The following is a 20,155-nucleotide window of genomic DNA, read 5'->3' on the forward strand; positions in this document are numbered from 1 at the left end:
TTTGGATGGGTATATGAATAGGAAGGGTTTGGAGGGATATGGGCCGGGTGCTGGCAGGCAGGACTCGATGGGGTTGGGATATCTGGTCAGCATGAACGGGTTGGACCGAAGGGTCTGTTTTTGTGCTGTACGTCTCTATGCCTCTATGAATTGAAGTTGGATGAGAAGGTAAATCGTGCGGATGGTGCGAGAAGCCTTCAACAGGATGTGAACGAGCAATGGGAATGAGCTCAAACATGTCCGATGGAATGGAATGTGAATAGATGCAAAGTTATTCACACTGGTGGAGAAAACAGAAAGACAGGATATTTCTTAATTGCTGAGATTTCTAAAGGAATCTAGGTGTTCTTGTCCACAAGTGTCTGAAAGCAAGCGTGTAGCTGCAACAAGGAATTGGAAGGACAAGCACTAATTGGCTTCCATTTCCAGGGGATTTGAGTACAGGAGTAACAATGTTTTGCTGAAGTTCTGTCAGGCTTTGGTGAGACTGCAGCTGCAATGTTACATACACTTTTGGGCTCCTTCTGTAATGGAGGATGCACTCACCACAGATGGAGGCCAGCAGGGATTCTCCAGATTAATCCTTGCAACTGCAGGCCTGTCCTATGAGGAGACTCAGTCTGTATTCGATGGAGTTTCAAAGAATGTGAGGTGATTGTTTTGAAGCTTACAAAATTCTTACAGGATGTGGATCATAGAATCCCTACAGTGTGGAAGCAGGCTATTCAGCCCATCAAGTCCTTGATGAGCATCCCACCCAGACCCACCTCCTTGTCACCCTGCATTCCCCATAGCTAACCCACCCAGCCTGCACGTACAGGGTAATTCAGCATGACACTCTAACCTGCCCATCATTGGATTGTGGGAGGAAACAGGAGCACCCAGAGAAAACCCACGCAGACACGGGGAGAATGTGCAAACTCCACACAGGCAGTTGCCCGAGCGTGGAATCAACCCTGGGTCCCTGGCGCTGTGAGGCAGCAGTGCTAACCACTGAACCACCTATGGGATGGTGCGTCTAGGACCAGGGAAAATAATCTCAGGGGTAGGCCCTTTAAGCTGGAGATGATGATGATTTCCTTCACTCAGAGGGTGGTGAATTTTCTAGCCCAGAGAAGTGTGGAAGCTCAGACATTGAGCAGCTTCAAGGCTGACATCGCTAAGTTTCTGGGGACTAATGACATGGAGGGATACGGAGACAGTGTGGGGAAAATATGGCTGTAGGGATGATCAGCTTTGGTCTGAATGGTGGGATGTGCTAAATGGACTGAGTGGCTACTCCTGTTCCTGAGTACCGGCCTCCATGCCCTTTTAAAATGATAACTTAACAAAGTGAACTCACATTTAAACAACACTTTTATGTTGTAAAAGGTCAAAAGGCACTTCACAGAGGTGTGTCCTGGCCAATATTCATTCCTTAAGCAGCATCACTGAACACTTGTTTGCTGTGTAAAAGCTGGTTAATGTATTTACTACAATACAACAATGACTACAGTTCAGAAATACCTCCTCCCTATCTGGAAAAATGACCCTGAGCTTCCAGTTGCCTGCCACCTCAACACACCACTGTGTTCCCATGTCAACGTCTCTGTCTCAGGCCTTCTGCAGTGTCCCAGTGAGGCTCGGTGTAAGCTGGAGGAGAAGCTCCTCACTTTCTGCCTGGAGCCCTTAATAGGCCTCAGAACTCAACATTCAGTTTAACAAATTTAGAACATGACACATTCCTTCACGTTCATTACCTGGGGCCTGTACTCCCTGCTCAGCCAACACATCTTTAACCAGTTTCCAGTTGCCATACCACATGACGTTTCTCTCCCTCTCACCTTATTGTCAATAATCCCTGTGTTTGCCTCTCTAATTTCTGTCTCTCTCTCAGCATCTTTTCCATTTATTCTATTCACTCCTTCCTTAACCATACCCCTCTAACCCAAAAGCTGCTATTACTTCTAAAGAAGGATCACTGGACTCAAAACGGAGGAGACAGTGAGGCCTGCAGATGCTGGAGATTGAGAAAGTGGTGCTGGAAAAGCACAATAGGTCAGGCAGCATCCGAGGAGCAGGAGAGTCGACGTTTCGGGCCGGAGCCCTTCATCAGGAAATCCTGCTCCTCGGGTGCTGCCTGACCTGTTGTGCTTTTCCAGCAACACGCTCTCGACACTGGACTCAAAACATTAACTCTGTTGCTCTGTCTATAGATGCTGCCAGACTTGCTGAGTTTCTCCAGCAGTTTCTGTTCTCGTTTCAGAAGAGCCTTGGAACTGGGGTGAGGTGGGGGAAAGGGGAAATGAGGAAACCGGTGAAGTCCACATTGATGCCCTGGGGTTGAAGTGTTCCGAGGCGGAAGATGAGGCGTTCACCTATTCTGTCATTAGGGAGAACCAAACGATGGGGGTTTAACCTGAGGGTCACCGTGCCTCAGGGAGAGGTTGAGAAGGTGCATCCTTCATGGTAACCTCAGCTGGTGCAGGAATTGAACCCACACTGTTGGTATCACTCTGTTTGCAAACCAGTTTACCAAGCTGAAGCAACCCTCCCATTGTTGGCTCTGAAGCACTTTGTGATGTGTGGTGATCTTGAGCGACATGACTGAAAACCTTTAAAAGATGAAATTGTGATGGATGGCTCATAGTGTTACCTGAGGGAGCGTCACCTGTTAATGATCTTTGTACTACGCTGCCAGGAAATGTGCTAAAGAAATTCCTTGCTCACCTTGAACCAGTATGAAACAATTCCTTTGGTCAACTAATCGTTTAGTTTGGGAGGTGCCCAAGAAACGAATTCCACTGATGAGCCAGCCTGCTGTGAAGCAGGCAGTCAAGTATAGGCGACTGCAGAAATCGCTGCAAGTCACAGGAAGCTCTTTGTTATTTTAATGAAAATTCCTCTGTGCTGCGTAACCACAGATGCTGAGCTTTGAAGTGAATGTCAGGTTATTTCACCTCAGGCTCTGGACTGGGGGCATGTGGTAGTGTACTTCCATAGGCTCTGACGTTGTCCTCTCCTGACAGATCTATAAATACGAGCGCAGCAGCAAGTAACAACACAACAGAGAGACAGACGGTATGCTCCTGAGTGAAAGTGAGGTGAGAATGAGAATGGCGTCTGTCACTGGACGATCTTTCATCACACTGAGTGGTAAGGCACAGTTCATATTGCACTTGCGTGGATTTCTCTTTATCTGAACAACTTTTTAATCCTTCAGTCACCTCCAGAGGTATGCTGCAATATGGGAATTATCATTTCTCTAACCCACAAGGGAGAATTTGAGAGGGCTCAGAGCTGTGGAGTACATGTCATTCTCATCTTCACACAACAGAATGAGGGGAGTTCATAGGAACAAGTTTGTGTGTGTGTGTGCCTGTGTGCCTGTGCCTGTGTGCCTGTGCCTGTGTCTGTGTGTGCATGTGTGAGTGTGTGTCTGTGTGTGTGTCTTTGTGTGTGCGAGAATGTGTGCATGTGTGTGTATGTCTGTGTGCATGAGAGTATATGTGTCTGTGTGTGTATGAAAATGATTGTGTGTTTGAGTGTGTGTGTGTGCATCTGTTGGTGTGTATGAATGAGTGTGAGAGTGGGCTGGTGTGAGTGAGTGTGTTACTGAGTGAGCATTTGAGTGTGAGTATGTGTATATGAGTATGTGTGTGTGTATTGTTGAGTGAGAGAGAGTGTTTGTGCGTGTCTGTGTGTGCGAGAGGCAGTGTGTGTTTGTGCATGTGTATCTGTTTGTGTGTGAGAAAGAGAGTGTGTCTGTGTGTGTGTATGGGTCTGTGTATCTGTGTGTGTGAGAAAGAGAGTGTGTGTGTGTATTCAGAAATGTGATCCGAGGTTCCTGAGCCAGTCAGAGTGAATGAAAGTCATTTTGGGGTGTTCCTGAGATGTGATACTTCAGTGAATGTGGAGAGACTGGAGAACCTGGGATTGTTGTCCCGGGAGCAGAGCTGGTTAAAGGGAGATTTTAAGAGAGATGTTCAGAATCATGAAGGATTTTATTGGAACAAATAAGAGAGAGCAGTTTTCTCTGATCAGAGGTCAGAAAATGGGGAGAAGTAAATTGAAGACATTGGAGAAAAGAATCAGACAAAAGATAAGAACAATATTTTAACAGATCAGTTATTGTGATCTGGAATGTGCTGCCAGAACTGTTGGTGGATGCAGATTAAATAATGAATTTTAGAAATGGGGATGTAGAGCAAGATTTATGAAGGAGAGGTTTGTAGGGTTAGGGAGAGAGAACAAGAAAGTGGGACCAATTGACCAGTCGAATTACAGAGAGCCAGTATAGGACTGATGGGCTGAATAGTTTTCTTTGGTGAAAAATTCTCGACAGAGTCAATTTCATTCTTCAGTGGGAGGATCTACACATTCCATTCACAGGTAGTTCAGAATAATTCAGCTCGTTAGTTATTTATTTAAATACAGTAGGAACAAGTGATGCCAGAGTGAATGTCTACAGTAAAGAATGTCACTCAATGTTGCTGCTGAATATGAGGAAAGTTAGGGTGGCCTCAAGGATCTTTAGACATGGTGGTAATGTCCTTACCTCTGGACAAGGATGCGTGAGTTCACATCCCACTGCATGGAGCATTTATCATAAGATGTTTGAACAGCTTAATTAAAAGAAAATTATCTTTGGGTAAATCACATAGGAGGTAGGGTCAATGCTGAGGGAGTGTCGCACTGTCGGAGAGTCAGTGCTGAGGGAGCGCCGCACTGTCAGAGGGTCAATGCTGAGGGAGTGTCGCACTGTCAGAGGGTCAATGCTGAGGGAGTGTCGCACTGTCAGAGGGTCAGTGCTGAGGGAGTGTCGCACTGTCAGAGGGTCAGTGCTGAGGGAGTGTCGCAGTGTCAGAGGATCAGTGCTGAGGGAGTGCTGCACTGTCAGAGGGTCAGTGCTGAGGGAGTGTCGCACTGTCAGAGGGTCAGTGCTGAGGGAGAGCCGCACTGTCGGAGGGTCAGTGCTGAGGGAATGCCACACTGTCAGAGAGTCACTGCTGAGGGAGTGCCGCACTACCGGAGGGTCAGTGCTGAGGGAGTGCCGCACTGTCAGAGGGTCAGTGCTGAGGGAGTGCCACACTGTCGGGTGGTCAGTGCTGAGGGAACGCCACACTGTCAGAGGGTCAGTGCTGAGGGAGTGTAGGGTCAGTGCTGAGGGAGTGTCGCACTGTCAGAGGGTCACTGCTGAGGGAGTGCTGTACTTTCAGAGGGGTCAAGCAGCTGCTACCAGTGGTTGGGCAAAGGAGGTGAAGACCAGTGTGAGAGATCAGAATTTGAGAAACTATCTTAGTCAGTATTTCAGAATTATGTCGACTGTACAGGTGGAAACAGGCCATTCAGCCCAACTCAGCCAGGCTGTGTTTACACTCCATATCTGCCTCCTCCAGCTTGTCTTTATGTCACCCTGTCAACGTTTATTCCTTCCCCTCACACTTCTCCATAAAGGTATCTGTCATAATCAGCTCAACCACTCCCTAGAGCAGTACATTTCAAACTCTCACCACTCTCTGGGTGAAGAACCCTTTCCTGAATTGTTTGCATATTTTATAGTTTTGGCAGCAGTTCTGAGGGAGGGTACGGAGATGTGGAGAGAGTAGAACACAAGGCTGAGAATTTTAAGCGCAGTGTTTTGTCAGGGTGGGAGAGACAGTGTATCGGTGAGCAGTGAGCACGGTGTCTGGATGGGGCTCATTGTGACGATGGATATTAGCAGCAGAGTTCAGAGAATGGAGAATGTCCCAAAGAGAATTGGAGTCGACCGTTCATGTACCACCTACAAACAACCCAGCATAGTCTGTCGCTCATTCCATTTTGATTCTATTCATTTTTCATTCTGTTCCCAGTAATTTTTGCTGCGGCTGTTGCACCGAGTGAATTGACTGAAGTGCCCTTCACTGAATCCCTCCACACCCCTGGTGTGTCTGAAAATACATCAGCTACGCTGGAGCCTATCACAGGAGAGCACAGAGGTAAGCTACAATCATCTTCCAGCCTGAATACACTGGCTTTGTTTTGGTGGCAAGAGTCTTGTCTTCAATCATTTAAAAATCAATAACTTTTCCATTCTACAGATACAATTGTAGTTCTTTGATAAGCTGTATTATGAAGGTATATCCTCACTAGTTATAGTGAGGATACAGACATTCTAGTTTTAAATACAGAATCACCTTTCATTAATTGTAGATTAATCCCAGCACCATCCACAGACTTACTAACCAGATCCAGCTATTGCTGACACTCACATTGACAATAATTTTATTTCTATGATATGAGGAAGACAGTGTGTTGGTGCCACACTGAGTGACTGAGTTAGGCTGCGATGTGAGGGGCTTAGCCCACAAAGGAGTACAGGAAGCTTTCTCTCCATTGTACAGAGGTGCCTGAGAGACACCAGTCTGCAGGAGTGCAGTGAGATAAGGAGGGAGGTGTGTCCTCTGTAAATTTCCACAGCCAGGGCAGAGTTTGAAACCACACTATAAATCAGACAGTTCAGAAGAGTGCCTTCAGCCCATTGAGTCTGTGCTGGCAAACTACACTAAATCTACTCTTTCCAGCACGTGGCCCATAGCCTTGAATGTTGTGTGCTCATCCATATACTTGTTAAAGGTTGTGAGGTTTCCCGCCTCAACTACTCTCCCAGGCAGTGCATCCCAGACCCCTGCCACCCACAGGGAGAAAGAAAAATTCCGCAACTCGCTCCAAGCCTCAGCAGGTCATAGATTCAAATCCCACTTCAGGCACTTCAATATGAAATCCATTGTGACACTCCCAGCGTGAGAGTCTTTCAGATGTGATATGACTGAAACTCCATTTACTCTCCCAGGTAAATGTGGAAGGTGCCATTGCACCATTTCAAAGATGAGTAGGAGAGCTCTCTCTAAAGTCCTGGGCTAACATCACTGAATACTGCAGAAAAAGATGAAAATACTCAGCAAGTCTGACAGCGTCTGTACTGAGAAAAACAGAGTTAATGCTCAAGGTCAAAGGCCTCTGTCAGGCTTACTGAGCACTATTTTTTACAAAAACGGGATATCTGGTCATGATCATGTTGTGGGATCTTGCTGTGCACAGACTGATGGCGGTAATTCCTAGTGCTTTGCAATTGTTCTAAGATTGTGAAAAGACAGGATGGATAAAAATAAACTGTTCCCACTGGTTGGGGATTAGGGCCATACCACTCAGGAGAGGTGTTAGAAAGCACTGCTACACACAAGGGAACTCTCTTCCAAAAACAGCAGTGGATGCTGAACCAGTTGTTAATTTTAAATCAAGTTTTGTTGAGTATGTGTATTGGGGATATGGATGAAAGGCAGGTATATGCAGTTAGGTCGCAGATCAACCATAAATAGTGGGAGAGAATCGATGGGCTGAATGGAAGTGTGATATTAATGCAAACCTTTCTTTTCCTTTTGTAAAAGTATGAACAATTCCATCCAACGTTTTGATAACACAAGGTGTCACAGGACCAGCCTGTGTAGCGTTAGTGTGGATAGCTTTGCCATGTCAGCTCAGGACTTGTAAAGACCAGCAGAGGAAGTGCTGGACTCACAGGACAATACTTTTGGTCAATGGGTAAAATGATCAGAGTGACAGTTTGCAGTAAAGTGATCACCCCCTCCCCCCTTCAGGGATGTAGGTGTCATTGACAAGACTGACATAGATTGACCATCCCTAACTGTTCCTGATCTGGGTGCCTTGCTCAGCTATTTCCGAGGGCAGGTTAGGAGACAGCCACATTGCTGTGGGTCTGTACGCCAGACCAGGTAAGGACTGTCTGTGTGGAGTTTGCACATTTTCCCCATGTCTGTGTGGGTTTCCTCTGGGTGCTCCAGTTTGCTCCCACAGTCCAGAGGTGTGTAGGTTAGGTGAATTGGCCCTGGGGAATGCAGGGCTGCAGGGATAGAGAAGGGGTGTGGGTATGAATGGGATGGTCTTCAGAAGGTCGGTGTGGACCTGATGGGCTGAATGGCCTGCTTCCATACTGCAGGGGTTCTATGATTTAATCTATTGTCACATTAATAAATTGTAAACTCCACTCGCTACCATCCTGGGATTTGAACTCTTGGCCACAGAACCAACCTGTGGATTAGTAGATCTAGTGACATTACCACAACACGGTGAGTTTTGTGGCTTGTCTTTATCCAGAGAGCGGTGAGAATCTGGAACTCTTCAAAGTGAAGAATAGCAATGCATTTCAGGCAAAGCTGGATGAACACATGAGGGAGAAAGAAACCAAGGGTCATAGTGATTGGGTGGAATGAGGTCATGTGGGAGTAGACTCATGTGCATTAAATAGTATCAGCCAGAGGGGCCAAATGGCCTGCTTGGCAAGTGCTATATGAACAAAGCACTCATTAGAGATCAGAGTTGTCCATTAGAATTGTTAGGAAGCGTTTAGGGGTCTGGAGCCACTTCCACCTTGAACTGAACTTATCGGTGAGCACAACATCACTGTAACAGGTAGCTGATTTGATCTTTTGCATACTAACATTAGTCTGAACAGAATCCTGGAGTCTATGTGCTGATAATGTGATGTGGGAAAGCACCATTGGCTGACTAAGATATTTATAGAAACGTTGGATGTTAATTGCATTCATTGATGATGAGCAGTTCCCACAATAACAGCAACAACTTGCTTTTCAAAACTGCCCAGAGAGTAGCTGAAGATACCCAACAGTAATCCAGTACAACACCGAATGGTGTAAGGAGACAGGGGATCACATACTTGGTCATAGAGTCAGAGAGCCACTGAGCACAGAAACAGACCCTTCAGTCCTACCAGTCCATGCCAACCCTAATCCCAAACTAAAGTAGTCCCACCTGCCTGCCTTGTCCCTCCAAACATATCCCTTCTATTCATGTTAAGGTCAGGTTTAAGGAGCATCTTAAATGGAGAGGCATAGAAAGTCATAGATGTTTAGGCAGGGAATTAGATTACTTACATTGTGGAAACAGGCCCTTCGGCCCAACAAGTCCACACCGACCCACTGAAGTGGGCCCACCCAGACCCAATCCCCTACATTTTACCCTTGCACCTAACACTACGGGCAATTTAGCATGGCCAATTCACCTAACCTGCACATCTTTGGACTGTGGGAGGAAACCGGAGCACCCGGAGGAAACCCACGCAGACACGGGGAGAACGTGCAAACTCCACACAGTCAGTCACCTGAGGCAGGAATTGAACCCGGGTCTCTGGTGCTGTGAGGCAGCAGTGCTAACCACTGCCACCGTGCCACCCACATCTTGATCTTAGCTCCCAGGCAGCTGGAAGTAAGGCAGTCAATGGTGAGGCAATGGAAATTGTGAATGTTCATCAAAGGAGTGTCAAAATCTCAGGGGATAAGGTCGTGTGAGGTTAGAGAGAGATAGAGAGGGATAAGGAATAGAACAGGAATATTGGAGTAGACCATTCAGTCTGTCAAGCCTATACCACCATCCAAATCAATTATAGCTTCAAATGCCTTTTACCCACCCCATCCCCAGAACACCATACATGATTGGGTAATCAGAAATCTATCAATCTCTCCTCTAAACATCCTCATTGTGTGAGCTTCCACAACTCCCTGTAAAAGGGTGAATTTGAAAGGTAGGAGAAAGTGAGGACTGGAGATGCTGGAGATTAGAGTCGAGAGTATGTCGCTGGAAAAGCACAGCAGGTCAGGCAACATCCGAGGAGCAGGAGAATCAACATTTCGGGCATTAGCCCTTCATCAGGAATCTGAAAGGTGTCAACTGTCTGAATCTGAGATCAAGGAGCTGGTCGTTCAATGTTAAAATATATTTAGCCATGAATTTCATGTCCTTGACGATTATAACCTTTTACTGTTTGACAGGGTCGTCTTCATTGTACAGCCCAGGCTTCAGTACCTCCTGACCATTCTCATAACGCACCAGTGTAGTGATTATCGGGGAATATGTAGGGATGTAGAGGAGAGGTTACTGACTGGTGGGGTAGTATTGAAGACTGAGTGGCTGTGCTGCTTGTGTGATAAGACATGATGTATCAGCAGAGAAATTTGAGCATGCAAAATATATTTAACCTACCACACAATGTTTCTTAAAGAGCAGCACGGGGATGTGTCCCATCTCCAAAATGCAGCCACTCACTGTGGCTCCTTCAACACCACACAGACTCCAATGGATTAAGAAAACAGCTCATTGATTGTCTTCTCAAGGGTAATTAAGGATGGTCAACAAAAGTGTGAAGGTAAAGGATAATGCTTGTTGGCACAGAGTCCCTGGTTTGCCGCTGAGAGATTGTCCCGAGCTCAAGGATCTGCTAAAAGAACAGAGAAGATGCTGGCGATTCTAAAGTGCTGATCACAGACTCAGGATGTCCCTGAGTAAAGCCAATAGGACAGCCTGGCTGATGAAGGGCTTATACTTGAAATGTCGACTCTCCTGCTCCTCGGATGCTGCTTAACCTGCTGTGCTTTTCCAGCACCACATTCTTCGACGCTGACTCTCCAGCGTCTGCAGTCTTCCCTTTCTCCCAGGACAGCCTGGCTGTGCAGTCATGCAGAAAATTGCAACTGCTCTTTTGTGCACAGCAGGATCCCACAAAGGGCAATGTGATAATGATGAGGAAATCTGTCTTCATTGATGAAGGTTGAATATTGGACATGACACTAAGGGAGAGCTTTGAAACAGTGCCATGGGATCTGAGATGGTAAATGGGCCTTGGTTTCATTTTCGACAGAGCAGCTGTCCTTTAGTGTCGCACTGGAAGTGTCAGTCCCTAATTTATGATCAAGAATGAGTATTTATTTTTCTTCTTGCTTTTTTTTAGTCTGTACTGCTCAGAGTCCGGGTAAGGGCATTTGAAATAGATTCAATGGGAGCTTTCTAAAGTAATTGAGATAATTATCCGAAAAGGAAAACAATACCAGGGTGTGGACAAAGAAAGAAGGGTGAGGAAGGCATTCGGTATGCTTGCCTTTATCGGTCAGAGTACTGAGTACAGGAGTTGGGAGGTCATGTTGCGGCTGTACAGGACATTGGTTAGGCCACTTTTGGAATATTGCGTGCAGTTCTGGTCCCCTTCCTATCGTAACGATGTTGTGAAACTTGAAAGTGTTCAGAAAAGATTTACAAGGATGTTGCTGGGGTTGGAGGATTTGAGCTGCAGGGAGAGGCTGAATAGCTGGGGCTGTTTTCCCTGGAGCGTCGGAGGCTGAGAGGTGACTTTTTTGAGCTACAGGGAGAGGCTGAATAGCTGGGGCTGTTTTCCCTGGAGCATCGGAGGCTGAGAGGTGACTTTAAAGAGGTTTATAAAATCATGTATAGGGTAACAGACAAGGTCTTTTCCCTGGGGAGGGGCGTGTCCAGAACTAGAGGGCACAGGTTTAGGATGAGAGAGGAAAGATGTAAAAGGGACCTAAGGGGCAACTTTTTCACACAGAGGGTGGTGTGTGTATGGAATGAGCTGCCAGAGGATGTGGTGGAAGCTGGTACAATGACAACATTTAAAAGGCATCTGGATGGGTACATAAATTGGAAGAATTTAGAGGGATATGGGCCAAGTGCTGGCAAACGGGACTAGATTAATTTAGGATATTTGGTTGGCATGGACTAATTGGACTGAAAGATCTGTTTCTGAGCTGTACACCTCTATGACTATCACTAAGAGGATAGTTCTTTGAAAGAGCCAGTACCATGAGAATGGACCAAATGGTCTCCTTCTGTGATCTTTTATTCTATATTAAGAACATAGGGAATTATGAACGAAGACATTTCTTCCTCACCAATGTAAACTCCAACAGTTTCTCTGAAAGCAGTTCTGTGTGCGGAAATGTAACCTCTGCAAAATATTTCACATCCCTGTCTGGGTTTCCAGCATCTGCTATTCCCCCATCTCCTCTGCTCACGACCCTCACTGACCTGAGACAACAGTACATGGATTACAACATGCTCACCCTTGTGTTCAAATTCCCTGTGTTCTCACCTCTCCCTATCTCTGTCACCTCCTCCAGCCCCTACATCCCTCCTCCAGCCCGAACACCCCCTCCCTATCTCTGTCACCTCCTCCAGTCCGAACACCCCTCGCTATCTCTATAACCCCCTCCAGCCCTATCCCTGTAACTGCCTCAAGCGTGTACACCCTCCCTATCTCTGTACCTCCTCCAGATCCTATACCTCTCCCTATCTCCGTCACTCCCTCCAGCCTGCTATCCTCATCCCTCTGTCACTGCATTTCCTTAAATTCTGGATTCAGGAGTGTCCCTGAGTTGCATCATCCCACCATTGGTGGTCCTCCCATTGACTGTTTGGGCACTGAGCTCTCCCCCTCCTGCGTCCCTACCTCTGCCTCTCTTATCTCGTGTGAGATACACCCTAAAACCTACTTCTTTCATCAATCTTTGGCTACTTCTCTTCATACTGGTTTATAACTTGCTCAGCAATACTCATTTGAAATTCCTTAGGACCTTCTGCCACTTTTGAGATGCTATGTAAATGCCAGTTGTTGTTGAATTTTGCTGACCTCACATTTCTCCATTGAATAGGTAATCCCGAGACACCGAAGACGTTGAGAGTGAGGCAGCAGTGTTACGAAGGTGGTCAGAGCTATTGTATGAATGGTGACTGTAGATACCATGAAGATCAGGATCAAATCACCAATTATCGCATCTGTGTGTAAGTCAACAAGACTTTTAGTTTATTTTTTTAACCACATTTAAAACTCAGAGTTGACATATCTTGTTGGAAGAGAAGGTTAATCAGTTTCTCTAAGGATTGTCCAAGAATTAAACAGTAACTTCATGGGCAATGTAGGGAGCAAAATGGGCTGGGTGTGGAATTGTATGAACATTACTAGATTATGAAACTTTTAAGAAAATAGATTATTTGAGGTTTTGTTTGAACAGGGAGGAAGGGAGGGGAGAAAGGACTGTTTTAATGAGAATTGGGGGAGGGGGGGCGGGCAAGCAAGGAAACAGACAAAGGACCTGATTACCCCAGGGACGGTGGGGGGAAAATGGGAGTGGGGGGGTGTGAGGGGAGGGCGAGGGGGACCTTTGTTGAGGCACAATGGAGAAAAGTGAGAGCTTTTGATTCCACTTGCAGGAATCTGCCCAGGCAGAATTAGCAGAGGCATTTTCAAACACTGAAACAAAGAGAGCACTGGAGAAACTCAGGTGGTCTGGCTGTGTCCGTGGAGAGAAAGCAGAGTTAACACCTTGCGTCCGGTATAACTCTTAGACGATAAGACCATGAGAAATACGAACAGGATTGGGCTGTTCAGCCCCTTGAGTTGAAAAGGATGGTGTTGTAAAAGCACAGCAGGTCAGGCAGCATCCAAGGAGCAGGAGAGTCGACGTTTCGAGCATAAGCTCTTCATTGGGAATGAAGGGGCAGCCCAAGGGGGCTGAGAGATAAATGAGAGGGTACGGGGCTGGGGGGTGGGTAGCTAGGAATGCGATAGGTAGATGAAGGTGGGGAGTGAAGGTGATAGGTCAGAGAGGAGGGTGGGGCAGACAGGTGGGAAAGAAGATGGACAGGTAGGACAGTTCAGGAGGGTGGTGCTGAGTTGCAAGGTTGGACCTGGCATAAGTTGGGGGGAGGAGAAATGAGGAAACTGGTGAAATTGACATTGATGCCGTGTGGTTGGTGATTCCCAAGGAGGAAGATGAGGTGTTCTCCAGGCATCAGGTGGCTAGAGTTTGGCGGCGAGGAGGCCCAGGACTTGCAACTTGCGAAACATTTCAAAGAATGTCTCTGGGACACCCGCACTAAACAACCCCCCCCTCCCCCCCCAACCACACAGGATCAATGTTGATTTCACCAGTTTCCGCATCTCCTGTCACCCCCACCTTCTCCCAGATGCAACCCTCCAACTCAACACCGCCTCTTGAACTGTCTTACCTGTCCATCTTTCTTCCCACCTATCTGCTCCACCCTCCACTCTGACTTCTCACCATCATCCCCCCACCTTCATCTACCTATCACATTCCCAGCTACCTTCTCCTCAGCTCCAACCCCCTCTCATTTACCTCTCAGCCCCTTTGCTCCACCCCCATTCCTGTTGAAAGGCTAATGCTGACTCTCCTGCTCTTCAGATGCTGCCTGACCGGATGTGCTTTTCCAGCACCACACTTTCGAATCTGATCTCCAGCATCTGCAGGCCTCACCTTCTCCTTTAGGCCCTTCGAGCCTGTTCCACCAGTCAACAGGATGGGGGCTGATCTGACATTCCTCACGTCCACTTTCCTGCCCTTTCCCCATTCCCCCCGATTCCCTGACTAATCAAGAATCTCTCCCTATCAGCCTTAAATATACACGAGGACTCTGCCCCCACACCTCCCAGTGGCCAGGAGTTCCAAAGACTCACAACTCTCGAAAGGAGAAATTCCTCTTCATCTCCGTCTGAAATGGGTGCGTCCTTATTCTGAGATTCCAGAGGTGGTGATTGAAATGGTGATATGTAAATGATCAAACAGGACATGCAGATTTAGCGATGCTGATAACGCTGCAGACAGGATCCAGACTATACATTCCACCTGATTATGGTCTTGTCAAAGTTGATGAAGACTAAAAGCATATACACACGATTCACTGGATGCACTATATTTCCCAAGTGTGAATTAGTTTCAAAGTCACCTGTCCATTGCCTTCCTTAGAACTAAGTTAAAAACCACACAACACCAGGTTATAGGTAAAAACAATGACTGCAGATGCTGGAAACCAGAGTCTAGATTAATGTGGTGCTGGAAAAGCACAGCAGTTCAGGCAGCATCCGAGAAGCAGGACAATCGACATTTCGGGCAAAAGCCCTTCATCAGGATTAGAGAAACAGGATCAGCTCTAATCCTGATGAAGGGCTTTTGCCCGAAATGTCGATTTTCCTGCTCCTTGGATGATGCCTGACCTGCTGTGCTTTTCCAGCACCACTCTAATCTAAACACCAGGTTTTAGTCCAACAGGTTTATTCGGAAGCACTAGCTTTCGGAGCGCTGCTCCTTCATCAGGTGGTGTTGAAGAAGCAGCACTCTGAATGCTAGTGCTTCTGAATAAACCTGTTGTACAACCCAATCCAACACTGTCTCCTCCACATCATTCCATAGAATAGGTGTTTTATTTTAGTTGAGTTATTTCATGTTGTCCAAGTATAATCACCCAAATAGCGGGGGTGGGATAAGACAGCATTCCAATTGTCACAGTCTGCCAGATAACCTGCAACGAAACCTACCAAGGCAAGGCTGAGATATGGTCTGATAGAGGTCAGAATATTATCAAAGGTTTTAGCAGGAAAGACAGAGAGAAAACATTTACAGCTGTGGGGGAGACCAAAGCGAGGGGTCATTAATATGAGAGAGTGGTAGATAAACCCAGTGGGGAATTCAGGAGAAACCTGTTCACCACAGAGTGATGAGAATGTGGAACACACTCCCCTCCCACAGGGAGTGGTCAGTGAAAGCTGGATTGATCGATGAAGAATGGAAGGATATGCCGATAGGGTGAAATAAATGGGATGAGAGCAGTTTACACTGGGCACAAGTACTGTCAAGGAAATGTTGGGCTGAATGGCCTGTTTCCACACTGTGGGGATTTGAAAAAAAGGATTCAGATGGAGCTGCTCGACCTGAGTATGTTCCTCAGGGAACCACACCAATTATTTTGTGTCAATGCATTCGGGATTTGTGTCTGGTTCTGGGATCTACACAGTTTAGCAAGGATTTCCAGACTTTGGAGTTGGTGCAGGGGAGATTTACTAAGATAGGGGTGCAGAACTTTAATGATGTGGAGAAACGTGGGAAGCTGAGATTGTTTGCCTTAGAGAAGAGAAGTTTCAGGGAGATTTCATAAAGTTGTTCAGAATTATGAAGGGTGTTGGTAGAGTAACGATAGTAAAAATGATTCCACTGAAAGGAGGGTCAGTAGATAGAAGACACAGATAGATGATGGTTACTCAAAGAACCAGAGCAGAGTTGAGGAGATTTTGCTTTCAGTTGTTGTGATCAGGAACACAAGGGCAGTGAAAGCAGATTCAACACAAACTTTCAAAAGGAAAATCAAATAAATTCGTGGAAAGGGGAAAAAAGCTGTAAAGTTTATTGAGGAGGAGAACGGACAATGGGATTAATTGGATTGCTCTTTTAAAGAGCTGGTACAGGCACAAAGGGATGAATGGCCTCCCTCTGTCATAAGATCAACAAGTAATTACATCATCCTGACGCTGTCTGGTCAGCCGGATTCATGTGTGACTGTGGTGGGAACCCACAGACATTGTTCTGTCCTGACTGTACCCAAACGATGAGGAATGTTTTGGTGTCACACAAATATCCTGATCCCTTCTCTCCAGATGTGAAATGTCTTCAGTAAGAGTGGAAGGCCATGAGTCATAAACATGGTAAAAGTTGTTTAGTGGATGGAGTACAATAGCAGCTCATTAATTAAACAGGGTATTAGTGAGGCTGGATCTGGAGCCCTGTGCACTGTACTGCTCCCATACTTACGGACGGATGTTCATGTGTTGGACACAGCTCAGAGCAGGTTTCCCAGACTAATCCCTGGAACGTGGGGATTGCCTGATGAGGAAAGGCTGGACAGACTGAGACCTGTAATCTCTGGAGTTTCGAAGAGACAGAGGAGACCTTATTGAAACATTTCAGATCCTGAGGGACCCTGACCAGGTGGATGGTGAAAGGACGGCTCCACTTGTGGGAGAGTCTGGGGTCAGAGTTAAAACTGGGGGTCATATAAAATAGAGATAAAGGATTTTATTTCTCAGAGGATTGTGAGTGTTTGGAATTCCCTTCCTCAAAAGGCAGTGGGTGCAGAATCTGTAAATATTTTTAAGGCTGAGATGGATAGATTCCTAATGACCAAGGGGATAAACAGGAATGTAGAGTTGAGGTTCAAATCAGATCAGAGAGGATCATATTGAATGGTGGAGCAGGCTCGAAGGGCCGAGTGGCCTCCTCATCCATATGTTTGTATCACCACGGCAAACCCAAGTTGTATACCTCAACTAAAACAACAATATATGAAGTCAGAAGAAGAGTAACTGCACAGCGGGGAGGCTATTCAGCCCATCACATGCTTGGCAGAGCTCAACAGAGCAATGCAGTCAGTCCTGTCCCTTCCCACTGCCCACGGTCCCCTTCACCCTTTCAATATCCCTGTTATTTTATTTCCCTCAAGTGTCCATTCAGATCCCTTTCAGAATTTGTGACTGTCCGTGTTCCAGCACCCTCATAGACAGAACATTCCGGATCATTACTATTGCCACCTGCAATAAATTCGTCCTCACTTATATCTCTTACCTGAATCTTTAAATCTGTGTCCCTAATCCTCATGAAATCATCTGTGGGGGCAGGTTTAAACTTGTCATAACCTTGTGCTTCTTTTTCACATCTCCCTGTCAATCTTCTATACTCCATGGTCCCAGTCCCAGAGACTCCAACCTCACCTTGTGGCTAAATCCCCGGTAAAGCTCCCTCACATACCATCAACATGCATTTATATAGTGCCTGAGATATAACGAAACATCTTCACAGCACTGGTAATGATTGGAAACTTGATGTCAGGAGATATTAGAGAGATGTCTGAAAGGTCAATAAAAAAGGTTGTGTTTAAAGGTTTGGAGAGTTTACGGCTGAGTCATTGAAGGAACAAATAAAATTGAGGGTACGCAAGGGGGGGCTGTAATTGGGAAATCACAAAAGCTTGGAATTTTATAGGGCTGGTGAAAAGATGGGAATGTGCCCATTCAGCCCATCGGGTCTGCACTGCCAATCAATCAGATCAATGCTGATCATCCACCTCAACACTACTTTCCTACAGTCGCCATATTCCTTAACGTCATTAGTCTTTAGAAACCTACAGATTCCTGTCCTGATGATTGAGCTTCCACAGCACTCTGGGCTGGAGAATTCCAAAGATTTCCAGCCTGCTGAATGAAGGAATTCCTCCTTATCCCAGTCTTAAATGGCCTACTCATTCTCCTGAGATTATTTTCCCTGGTTTTAGACTCACCAGCCAGGGGAAACATCCCATTGATAGTCAGCCTGTCCCAGACTGAAAGAATTCTTTTGAGATTTAATGAGATCACTTCTCTCTCTTCAAAACTCTTGAGAGTAAGGTAGACGCAGAAACCCTCACAACAGGGATGAGGAATTTAGATGTGTGCTGGGAAATGGGATTAGAACAGTCTGGTGCTTGGTATTGGCTGGTGCAGATGTGATGGGCTGAAGGGTATTTTTGCTGAGCTGTAAATCTCTGGCATATGGAATGAACTTCCTGAGGAAGTGGTGGATGTGGGTACAATTACAATGTTTAAAATACATTTGGTTAAATACATGAATAGGAAAGGTTTGGAGAGACAAGGGCCAGGAGCAGGGCAGGTGAGACCAGTTTAGTTTGGGATTATGTTCAGCATGGACTGGTTGGGCTGAAGGGTCTGTTTGGGTGCTGTATGACTCTAATACAGACCCAGGGATGGAAACTGCTGTCTTTATCCAGTCTGGTCCATTTGTGTCTCCAGACCTACAGCGATTTCATTGACTCCTGGGCAATCAGGGATGGCTCAGCCAGCAACACACGCATCCTGTGATGGAATCAAAAATGAAAATTCCTCAAGTGGGAGTCGGGGAATTGAAACATTAACTCTGCTTTCTCTCCACAGAAACTGCCAGACCTGCTGCTTTCTCCAGCAGTTTCTGTTTCAGATTTCCAGCAGACTCAGCAAACAATTGTACTATTTCCAAATTTGTTGAAGACACAAAACGAGATTGGCACACAGACAGAAATTGCTGGAGAAACTCGGCAGGTGTTGCGGCATCTGATGAGAGCAATTAATTAATTAATTAATTAATAGACGTGTTGACTGAGACTAGTAGGGCGTGTTAGTGATTTTAGAACTAAGACGGGTGAATTGGTTCAATCTGCAAACCAGTGAGGATCTTAGTGAAACTGGGTGTGGAGCTGATAGATTGCCTGAATTTCCGGCTTCCTGATGTTCCCTCTGACTGCATTGTTCTCAGTCCAGAATATTTCAGGTGGAGATTTAATCAAACTGTTCAAAATGATGAAAGGTATTTTTACAGAATCTCTTCTGTTCCACCTTCCAGTTGTAAACCAGGCTACATGGGAGAGAGGTGTGAGCACCTCACGCTAACGACTCACACTAGCCTGGAATCGGAACGATACTTATACATCTCCATTGCCATTGGGATTGGCTTGGTCTTCAGTGGTCTCACTGTCCTTCTTTACTGCTGCTGTCGAAACAGGTAAGCTCAAAGAGAAGAAACTTGCATTTATATAGTGCCTTTCTCTCCCTCAGGAGGTCCTGAACCTTTTCAAAGCCATTAATATACCTCAGGAAGCGTAGTCACAGGTGTGTTGGATTAACAAAGGCAGCCAATTTACACATCGCAAAAGCCCATTATAATCCAGTTATTGTTGTCTGGAGGCTGAGAGTTGACCAACAGACAAGGAGGACCACTCCCCTCCTCTTCTTCGGCCGAGTGGCTGTAAGCTGTCTTGTGTCCAACTTGTGAGGGGGTCTACAACCCTTCCATGTCTTTGTGCCGCTCCAGGTCTGGTCTCGATGGGCTGAAAGGCCTGCTCCTTTGAGCAACCCCAATTTTACTCAGTCTACCACTGGTGGCTGTCAGCTGCCTTGAATCCCCACTTGACACCTGCTGACGACCTGCCCTCTGTTCCTAAGACACCTCTCCTGGCCTGGTGTCATAAAGCAGCCTGATAATCTCTGGTGAAGAGTGTGACGTTTTATCATTTTAAAGGAATACAACAGTTCTGTTCTGATATATCATTCATTTAGTGGTTGGTAGAAATATTATGGCCCCGAAGGAGTGGGCTCAGCACTGGCTCTCTGAGTGAGTCCTCACTTTCCATTGAACGAGGAGGTCGGGCTGGGGCTCCAAGTGAATGGCCTCACAGGCAGTTCATTTTCCATTCTTCCCTCTTTCCTCATCTCCAATGGATGTCCAGGCTTGGTCACCGTTTAAAAATGATTCATAAAAGAAAGACGTGAGAGACAAAGAAAGGGAGGTTTTAGAAGGAAGGTAGAGAACAAATGCTTTAGTTTCAGGCACAGAGTTGTTTTGTGTAAGGAGAGGTGCTGGAGAATTACTTGGAGCAGAGGAAGATAATGGGGATGGGGGGGAGCAGGAGAATGGGGATGGGGGAGAGGGCAGGAGAA

The 20,155-nt window shown here is 46.2% G+C and overlaps 1 protein-coding gene across 1 annotated transcript in view; it reads left to right on the forward strand.

The window, feature by feature from the left end:
• The window catches only part of LOC122539527 (epigen-like), a 26,739-nt gene that overhangs the window by 1,212 nt on the left and 5,372 nt on the right, over window positions 1-20,155 (forward strand). The window contains exons 2-5 of the mRNA XM_043674483.1: window positions 3,009-3,135; window positions 5,835-5,960; window positions 12,498-12,627; window positions 19,062-19,220. Coding sequence (XP_043530418.1) covers window positions 3,063-3,135; window positions 5,835-5,960; window positions 12,498-12,627; window positions 19,062-19,220 — 488 coding nt within the window. The 5' untranslated portion in view covers window positions 3,009-3,062. The remainder of the gene's footprint in view (window positions 1-3,008; window positions 3,136-5,834; window positions 5,961-12,497; window positions 12,628-19,061; window positions 19,221-20,155) is intronic.

The sequence above is a fragment of the Chiloscyllium plagiosum genome, chromosome 32 (assembly GCF_004010195.1).
Source record: "Chiloscyllium plagiosum isolate BGI_BamShark_2017 chromosome 32, ASM401019v2, whole genome shotgun sequence".
Classification (NCBI taxonomy): domain Eukaryota; kingdom Metazoa; phylum Chordata; class Chondrichthyes; order Orectolobiformes; family Hemiscylliidae; genus Chiloscyllium; species Chiloscyllium plagiosum.